At 37.5% G+C, this 10,000-nt stretch overlaps 1 protein-coding gene across 1 annotated transcript in view; it reads left to right on the top strand.

Moving 5' to 3' along the window:
• LOC145247901 (paired box protein Pax-6-like) overlaps window positions 1-10,000 on the top strand; it is a 23,365-nt gene that overhangs the window by 11,822 nt on the left and 1,543 nt on the right. Inside the window, exon 5 of the mRNA XM_080109524.1 lies at window positions 7,891-8,078. Coding sequence (XP_079965650.1) covers window positions 7,891-8,078 — 188 coding nt within the window. The remainder of the gene's footprint in view (window positions 1-7,890; window positions 8,079-10,000) is intronic.

Genomic DNA, 10,000 nt, shown 5'->3' on the forward strand with positions numbered 1-10,000 from the left:
GACCGTTGGAATTTGCTCTCTAGTAAATATACTGTTTATTTAGTTCAATATTAATAAGCTTCTATTGTTATACTAGCAAAGATACCCGTGCTTCGCACGGAGCTTTGTTGCGCACTCGGGTACCAAAATCTGTGGGCACCTTTCCAGTAAGTTGATGTTGTAAGAGCAACGATTGCATAAGGTGATTAACATTTTAACTACCTCTTGTAGTGACTGAAATTCAATCAGGAACTTCACAAAACATTTTCATCAAAAAGGAAGGTTACTTGATGTTACATAGTAAATTTTTCATTGAAGTAATTTTCAACTCTTGCTTAAATTTTATCTTGCACATTCAATACTAAAAACTTACCACAATCAGATCATGTCAGTTTTTCCTCATATCCATTTCTCGAACTTTTCACTGAAGAGCCTCAGGGTAAACTACATTTCTGCTGCTTTGATTTGGAGCCAGAATGTAGAGTTTTTCTGAACTTCCTGTCCGGCTGATGGAGACGTAGAACATACCGTGACTGAAGCAGTCTGATGTCAAGTCTACGCCAATGGTGTTAAATGTCTGACCTTGACTTTTGTTTATGCTCATTGCAAAACACACCTTCACAGGAAATTGGAGTCTCCGGAATTTAAATGGAAGTTCTGAGTCCGATGGAACTAAGGGGATCCTTGGCAGTAGAACGGTTTCGCCTTTGTAGGGACCACAGGAAATGGTGGCCTAAAGTACATTGGTGTGCAATCTGGTGATAACACATCTGGTTCCGTTTGTTGTTTTTGGCGGTTCCAAGGATCGAAGAATCATGATTGGCGATCCAATTTTGAGATTTAAAATGTGTGGAGGCATTCCAGATATCTCCAAAGAGTTTAAAAACTCCACAGGGTAGTGAACAGCTTCATATTCATTAGTAGCCGAATCAACTGACTTGTATTGCTTTGTGTCTCCTGGAAATTCATCCATTATTGAATTGTTCAAATGATTCACATTGCTGTTTAATGGCGAAATAATAGCCCTCTCAGCAAGCCAATCCGGTGATTTTCCATTGTTTTGCAGGTCTGGGTACACTTTGTCTTTCAGTTGCTTCTGATTACCGACACATTTACCAAGCGCAGTTGGAATCTTAATTGTGTCAGGTGAAGAAGTGATAGGAAACTGACCATTACCGATTTGGAGAAGCAATTTTGAGAAGTCTGCTGCAGCTGTGTTATCAGAGATATAGGCTCTCATATTAGTAGTCAGTCTCTTCACTATAACGTGCCTCCAGAGATAGGATTGTTTCAAACTTGCATTGACAATGTTAGCCCTTTTGCCATTTTTAACCACTGGGAGGATTTGACGGAAATCACCGCAAAATAAGGTTGGAATGCCACCCATGGGATTCTTGTTTCCTGTGATGTCTTGCAGTGTTCGGTCAATTGCTTCATAAGCACTCTTGTGCGTCATTGGGGCTTCGTCTACAATGATTGCAGAGGTGTCTCTAATTACATTTGCCAAGGCTGAGTTACCAGTAATTTTGCAAACTGGCTGATCCATTCGATGAGTATCCAAGGGTACTTTAAAAGTGCTGTGAAGAGTGCGGCCACCTTGTAGTAGAGTAGCAGCAATGCCACTGAATGCTGTTGCAAGCACAATCTTTCTCATGGATCTAATCTTTGCAAGGATCAAATTGATTACAAAAGTTTTGCCCGTACCACCTGGAGCATCAAGAAACATCATGTTTTTGTTCATTTCACCTTGTGCTTCCAACATTGCCATGAATGAATTGTAAACTTCTCTTTGAGAATCGGTCAGTTTTTCTTGCATATTTTCTGCTTGTAGGGAAAGTTCTTCAAGATTATAAGTAACTTCACGTTGATACTCTCTCGCGAGTCTTTCATCTCTCCCTTGCGTTGGTGCAGGTAATCCATAGCTTGCCAATGGTTGACCGCACACAAGGAGAACTTTTTCTTCAATTAGACAAAGAGTTTTATTGTAGATGTCCTCATTAAAATCTGCTTCTGGATTGTTAACTTCTTGCCTGTATCTGTGAAGAATGTCTTCAGATATTACATCACGAAAAGCAATCCAGATCTCAAGAGGATTTCTTGGCTCACAGGCTGTTAAAATTATCACAAATAGGCTTCGCAAATTTGAAGGTGATTGAGTGGCACTTGCCTCTCCTACTGCTTGATGCAAGTGATGGTCATTTTCTAGAAGGCCTCGAGCAAGGCACGCTGCTCTGTATGTTTCAAACACCTGACCATTGTATGCTCGCAAATTTTGAAATGAAGTTGGACCAGCAACCTCATTGAGCAACAGGCTAAGAAATAACACTCCCCTGCTTTTGGACTAATCGTGTAGATTCTCCCAATGCATGGTGCCTTCCATACATCATCATTTTCAGTACCTTCAACTTGTACCCCACACATTCTTCTCATCCATTTCTTTGTCGATTTGTTCCAAGTGTAAAACTCAGGGACTTCTACGTATTTGAGACCCCTTGCAAAGTCATCCTCATGGCAGAGTTGAAAAAATGCTGTCAAAGTTGTGGCAGGCGGTGGACCTTGGGCTCGTTCCAGAGCAGTATCAGCTGAGAACATGACACGCTGCCCATTTTCAAGATGAACAGAAAGTTGTACAATTGGGGGGAAATGTTCATGGATGGGATGTTCCAATATCCTCCAGGCCGCCTCTGAACTGCCGACATACCTTGCATTCTGGAACTGCTGGATCTCATCCACAATGTGACTTTGTACTTGGCCTTGTTGGTTAGCTGCTCCATCAGTTCTTTGTAGTTCAGACACTGCTTGATCACATCCTTTATTCACGTATTTGAGGACATATTTGATGCTTTGGATCGAGCTGCAAATTTCTACGTTAATGTGAGCGTTGAACTGCTGAAGGAGGACCTTGTTGTACGGAACAATCCACTGGTTTGTTATTTCTTGATTAACATACCGACCATTTCTCTTCATCCTTATTGTACCAGTCTGGCCTCCATCTTCTGGTTTTCTTCGCCTGTACTTGGGGTAAGAGTCTTGGCTTTGCTCGGTACACTGAAGAAATTCTTTTGGGTATTTTTTGGAACATTTGTTGTCAATCATACATGGACAATTTGGATTAAATGGTCCACAAGGTCCATGCACCATATGTGCCATCACTTTAGCATGAAGATCAGGATCTTCCTCTTTGTCAGGGATCTCTGCATATCTGCAGAGATCCATTTTTTCTGGTAGAAGTTTGTCCTCTGGGGCCTGCCAGGTGAGGATGTGTGCATGCGGCAGTCCTCTTTTTTGATATTCAATACTGTACAGGAAAGCCCTCAGCCTGCCAAATCCTCCCTTTTTAATAAATTCAAGTAACTTTTTTAGCTTCTGCCTGAAACCCCTGGCAACAATATCTGGACGATCCTGAGGGTCTTGCCCTTGAAGACAATTTTCTGTAATTTCTGTCCACTTTGGATTTGTTGTGAACGTGATGAAGAGGTCGGCTCGGCCCATTCGCCGAACATATGCCATGGCATCACTTTGACGCTCAAACATGTATTGAGGGCCTCCTGTATAAGTTGCCGGAAGTACAACTCGTTGACCAAACTGTTCTGGATTCTCATCCTCCCTAAGAATTGAATCTCTCAAGTTGCTATAATTGTCAGCTCTCAGGGTCTGTTGCTCACGCCTCAGGAACTGTAAACGTTCTGTTTCAATCTTGCAGTACACATCCACCAGCCATTGTTGAAATAGCCTTCGGTACCAGAGAAAATAGTTTCCAGGCCGAGTCATTAAATGGTACGAATAAAATTGCTGTTGGGTAACTTTTCGCCCATTGGATGCCTTCATGTAGATGTTGTAAGATGGAGAACCATAGGGGTACATTAACGGGTACATTAAAGTATCGTAGAGGGGATGTAGTTCGGAGATCCATTTTAATGTATCATTTCTAAAACGCAAGACAATATCCCGGTTAGCTGTTGGTTCATTCTCCATTAATATTCCAATCTCATACGTTGTTGTTGGAGCATTGAATCGCCGTGGATGCTCTTCTTGCGGCCTTCGGTCTTCCCTTATGACAACTTTATGTTCTACCAAGTGTTCTTCTTCAATCCTCTCCTTTGTTGTTTTCAGCTGACAAATAAAGCTGTTGTTCTCATGTAAAAATTCAGTCAGACTTTGGAGAATGTCTCTATTGAGTCTACTGTCACGTCCCCGATTATGTAGTTCCTCTTCCAGACTATCCAAGAAGTAGACTTGAATAAACTTTGCTGTTTCATCTTCAGGTGGTAAAAGACTCCCAATCTGGTGGCAAACCTGGCCTCGAATTCTAAAAGAAGGATTCCACCCATGTACTGCCGCAATTTTGTGACCAAATGATGTCATTGCAAAACAATTGTTATAACAGCGTAGATTTTGCAGAAAATCTTTAGAGATGGGACCATTACCGGAGAGCAAATCTTGAAGCAACTGAGGCAGTGGTGGAAAGCTATCAAGCACAACTTTGCCAGAAGAACAACAACAACCAGGGGTTTCTCCTTTAAATTTTACAGCTGAGCAATGTTGACATACTTTGTCCATTTTTCCTATATCAGCTGTAGTGAGAGAGTCATTTTTGTTGTAGAGCAATCCTTTTCTATTGCAGTGTTCTATTTCATGGTGTCTCAAAGCAGTCATTCGTTGTCTAGCTGCCTCGTTTTCTGTCAATTGCTGGGGCAAAGTCATACTCTCTCTCCATGCAGCCTCTCGTTGTTGCCCTTGGTATAGGCGAAAGCTTCGTTGGGTTTCCGATTAATTCTGATGTCGTTGAGCCACTCTCAACTGACCTTGTGTACGTCTACTTACCTCATATAATTCATTCGATCGTAATATTGCTTCTCTTTCCATTGCATATCTTTGCCTTTCTTGAATTTCATCTTGTGATGAATTTAACCGCCTTACAACATGTCTAGTTCTGTCAGCTTCACGTTGGGTTTCTCTTTCCAAATCTGACAGTCTTGCTCTCCTTTCTCTTTGACGTATCCTGTTAAGTTCTAGACGTCTTTCTCTATCTGAATTGTTTTCATTGGAGCGAATTGCAGCAACTCTTAGTCTATTAGCTTCCAATCTTTCCATTCTTTCTTCCTCACTTTCGTTTCTACTTCGTTTGGGTGGCATAATTTCGGTTTTAAACGGAATTGTTTAACGATATTAATGATTGTAAATTAATTAAGCGTAAAGGAAATGTATACTAACTGAAATGGACGAACTATAAATAATATTTCTGAATAGTACAATTATAAACAATTATATTGTACCTATTTACTATGCCTCCCCACGGGACAGAGTTAGACACCAGGGTCGTTTTTTAACGTGGAGAAAAGGTACAAAAATAAAAATTGTCTCAGTCGTGAAGGATTTCTCCTCCACCGAAAGAGAACAAGAAAATGAAGTGCAGCATCTGAAGAACAGATACTACACTTTGATCTTGACCAAAAGGAATGAATAAAAGCGACCTACGTGTGACTCATTACTTCCGGGTGTAAACGTCACAGTCTAAAAGTAATAATTAAAAAAAAGAAGTAAATGTAAAATAAATGTAATACCAACTTAGGTTAACTAAGTAAACAGTACAATTAAAACAGTTCTATTAAAACAAATAATTACTAAGATCTAGGTAATTGTTAGTCTCATTGTTTTTAAAGAAAAAAATGTGTAAAAAAAGTTCTGCTTTTGTGAGTACGTGTATTTCTTTTAAATTACATAACCTTTTTATTTTATTAATTATATCTCTTTTAAATTTATATATTTTGTTAGTAAACTGGAAGAAATTCAGTTGAATAAAACCTTGTTCGTGTTCTTTACGTTAAACTCATATTTTTATAAAAGGTTCATCCGGTTTAAAGAAAGCGCTAAGTTTAAATAAGACTGGAAATAACTAATTCAATATATAAATAGAAAAATGAAATAAATATAAGCTTTAAGTCTTAAGATAGTAATAATCAAAATGTAATAAATTATTTGTAGTTCAAATCTATGATAACACAGGCTTTCGAAATAGGCTCGACCAGAAAGATTAAATTGGAACGAAATTATAATCTCCGTGCCATTTTCAAAACAACCCCACAAAAGTAACGGTATCCTGCAGTTGGTTAAATGACAACGTTGGTTGTAAGAAAAATGTAAAAGAAAATGCGCTTATCTGTTTATTTTGATCTGTTTTATTTAATTAAAAAAAAATTGGCTATAACTGGAAGAGAGCGTTATGTTTTGGGGGTTGTTTAAAAAATAGAATGGAAATAAAGTTAGTTCCGTTTAAATTGTCTTTAATTGCGGCAAGCGCTAACAAAATCGAAAAATCACTGTTTACATTCGAAATGTTAACTTTTATAGGTTTTTGCTGACAAGGCTGGGGGTGTTTAATACAATTATTTTACTAAATTGATTTTTTTCATTTAAAAATAAAATTATTTCTTTTTTAATAAAGTTTTATTTTAAAATATTTGTTTTTGTTTATTTATATAAAATTACGATAGTTGAATTGTATTCTTTCAATTATATTGGCAAGTAAAATATAAAAGATTAAAACGGAACGAAATTGAAATTTCCATTACATTTTCAATACAATCCCAAAACATAAAGCTTTCCTCGCCAATGAATTGTTTTGATAATATACGTAAAGTGAAATAAATCGAATATAAAATTAAATGAAAATATATTAAATAATTAAATGTTAAATAGATTTTGTAAATAGTACAGTTGAAATGATTAGAATATTTCCAATATGTAATAAGGTCGAGGTAATTAGTTAAAGAGATTTAATATAATGTGATATGCAAATGAGCATAAGTCATTCGATATGGGGGTGGTTTGTAGACTAGTATATAAAGAAATTAGGCATTGATTCTTATGTCTCCTATAACAGAAACATCCTAAAATGGGTTCTAATGTTTCTCTACCAGGAGAGATCTACCCTCTAACCTCCTTTATATTTCGTTGATGATGGAGAGCTGTACACACAGACAGAAACACACGAACCCTATTACTTTATAAAAATATAGATTTGGATTTCTTTTGGTATAAGTATTATTTATTATGAATGGATCACCAGTTAGTAAAAGCTAACTCAACAACGGGAATTTGGGAATGAAAGCGAGAAAACAGGAATTAAAGAATAAAATATATTTACATCAACAATTTTACAGAAATATAAAGTATATTTTGAACGACCAAAGTTTGTTGAGAAGTTTTAAAGGTCTTGAATAAGTAGTGGAAAAAATCGTCTGAAAGTTCGCTCCAAATTTCTATTGTGTGTGTGTGTGTGTGTGTGTGTGTGTGTGTGTGAGAGAGAGAGAGTCTACCTTTTAAGTGTTTGTAATTCACTAGAATAGAGTAGCAGACTTAAAGGAATTTCAGCGTGGCACATATCTTCTACGATATCGCTAATCGGGTCAGGCGGGTCGCGTTGCATGTGTCAGGAAGAACTTTGAATTTCTATTCACGAATCCACTGTTTTATGGGCTTATTGAATTTCACACAGGGTTATTAGTTGTGAAGTTTGAAATGATTTTTCTCAGTTGGAAAATAGTTTCAGTTCACACATTCCAATGAAAACCAGCTTGCTTTTGAGGTGATATAGAGAGTGAATCTCAACTAAAGTGAAGAAAGAAAAATGGTAGCAATTAAAACCATTTGCCTTTTAGCATTCGTCCGGATCGCATCTCGATGTAAAGCATTTGTTATTTTCTTTCATGTAACTTTTCTTCCAGATTTAAATCTACAAAACAATTTCATAATCAACTTGTAATTTCAATAAGAAATTTGCAAATCTGTTAAGAAATACGATAACACGAAGCAGTGTTTTTTTTGTTGTTTTTTTTTTCAAATAAGTTAATAATATATATTTATTAAGGCAAATTAATTTCTGTTTTTTCTGGCTTCCTTTTTACATAGAATGTGACGACATATCACCATCTTCGTCATCGGATGACGCCATGTCCCGTCTTCGTCGTAACAGGACGACATTTACTGCTGAACAACTGGAGGTTCTTGAAAAGGAATTTCAGAAAACCCATTATCCAAGCGTCACAACACGAGAAGAACTCGCCCTTAAGACAGATTTATCGGAAGCACGTGTCCAGGTAAAGGTTGTTGATGATATATTTGTTTAGTACGTTTGTTAGGTTTATTATAACAACTGTCTCTTTTCGCGCACCGAGGAATTTTTGGCAAAAACATAAAAAAAAGTTAAAGCTACAATACAATTATATTTTTTAAAATAGCACAGTAAAAATAACCAATGATATTGTAAATTAAATTTTCAACCTGTGTCCATTACCTAAAAAAGAAATTCAATCAATTTCATCAATTATAATAACGACGACTCAGTATTTATTTATTCAGAGAAATTTCAACGTAAATATGACTGAGTCTTTCATTCACATATACGCATTATAAAGTATTTTCATATTTTAATTCAAAAAACGTATTCAATATAAGATTACTTATTCGATATTTAATTTGATTATTATAAAGATTATTTATTTTCTTCCAATTAAGAGCCATAAGATCAGATAGGCTGCCTTTACAGTTATCTAGCCTTCGAAATCACTGCATTTCAAACGCTCATTAAAACGAAAAAAGACAATTTTTAAGCAGAATGAAATATTGATGGATCAGGTGCGATGTTGTTTGCTGTAAATCTGGAAAGATATATATATACGAGGGGCGTGCAATAAGTAATGCCCCTGACCCACTTTCCATAGCAGTAGAGCAACGAAACTTGTCACAGTTATTAGTCTTTCTCTACATAGGAACCACCCAGAGTTATGCATTTCTCCCATCGTTTGATGCAGCTCTGGAGACTATTTTTGTAGAACACCCCAGGTTGGTCCTCCAAACACGACGTGACTTCAGAAATCAAGGCTGCATTATCTGGGAAACGCTTTCCTTTCAAACAACTTCATGGTTGGGAAGAGGTAAAAGTCAAAGGGTGTACGGTTAGGAGAATAGAAAGGATGAGAGAGGATTTCATAACCACAGGCCCGTGCTTCTTATCTGGCGACATACGAGTTGTGGACCGGAGCGTTGTCCTGCAGGAGGAGGGTACCTTTGCTGATCTTGTCCGCCTCTTGATTTTAATAGCTTCCCTTAATTTCCTCAAAAGTGAAGCATAATCTGTCATCACTACTCCGTCCTGGTCCCAGAAGACTGTGAGCATGGCCTTGCCAGCGGAGGGCTGCACCCTTGCCTTCTTTGGAGGTGGTGAGTCCAAGTGCTTCCACTGCATTGACTGGGCTTTGGTCTCTGGATCATAGTGATGGACCCAGGTTTCATCCTGTGTAATCAGTCTTTTGAAAAACTTAGACTCATCTTCTTGGCACATCTCCAAATTCATCCTCGAGCACTCGACGCGTTCTCGCTTCTGGAATGGTGTGAGCAACCTGGGAATCCATCTGGCAGACACCTTATGTATATGCAAATGGTCATCAATGATAGTTTCCACAGACCCTGTACTAATCTTTACATCTTGGGATATTTGGCGAATAGTAATGCGCCGATCTTCCAAAATGGAAGCCTCAACTTGACGGACAGATGCCTCATCAATGGCAGGTCTGGAAGCTGTTTCCACAGACTTCCAGCTATGTTTGAATTCACAATGCCAGCATTTTACAAGGTCATATGATGGGGCATTATCACCATAAGTTTCTTTCATTTCATCAAAAGTCTCCTGTGGTGTACGTCCTTTAAAATACAAAAACCGGATCACTGCTCGACATTCAACAGGCTCCATTTCACACCTGACTCAGTTCAAACACCTGTAAAACAGAAACCACAATTAGTTCAGAGCTGTAATTTGCCACATAATCCGTAAAGATATAAATCATTGCAAATGCAAAATTTCAGCTAGATCAGACAACTGGAAGTGGGTCAGGGGCATTACATATATATATATATATATATATATATATATATATATATATATATATATATATGTGTGTGTGTGTGTGTGTGTGTGTGTGTGTGTGTGTTATACTTATTATTTCAACTTAGGGTGTCCTTT

This window comes from Euprymna scolopes, chromosome 26 (assembly GCF_053919585.1).
Source record: "Euprymna scolopes isolate OS-2025 chromosome 26, ASM5391958v1, whole genome shotgun sequence".
NCBI lineage: Eukaryota > Metazoa > Mollusca > Cephalopoda > Sepiida > Sepiolidae > Euprymna > Euprymna scolopes.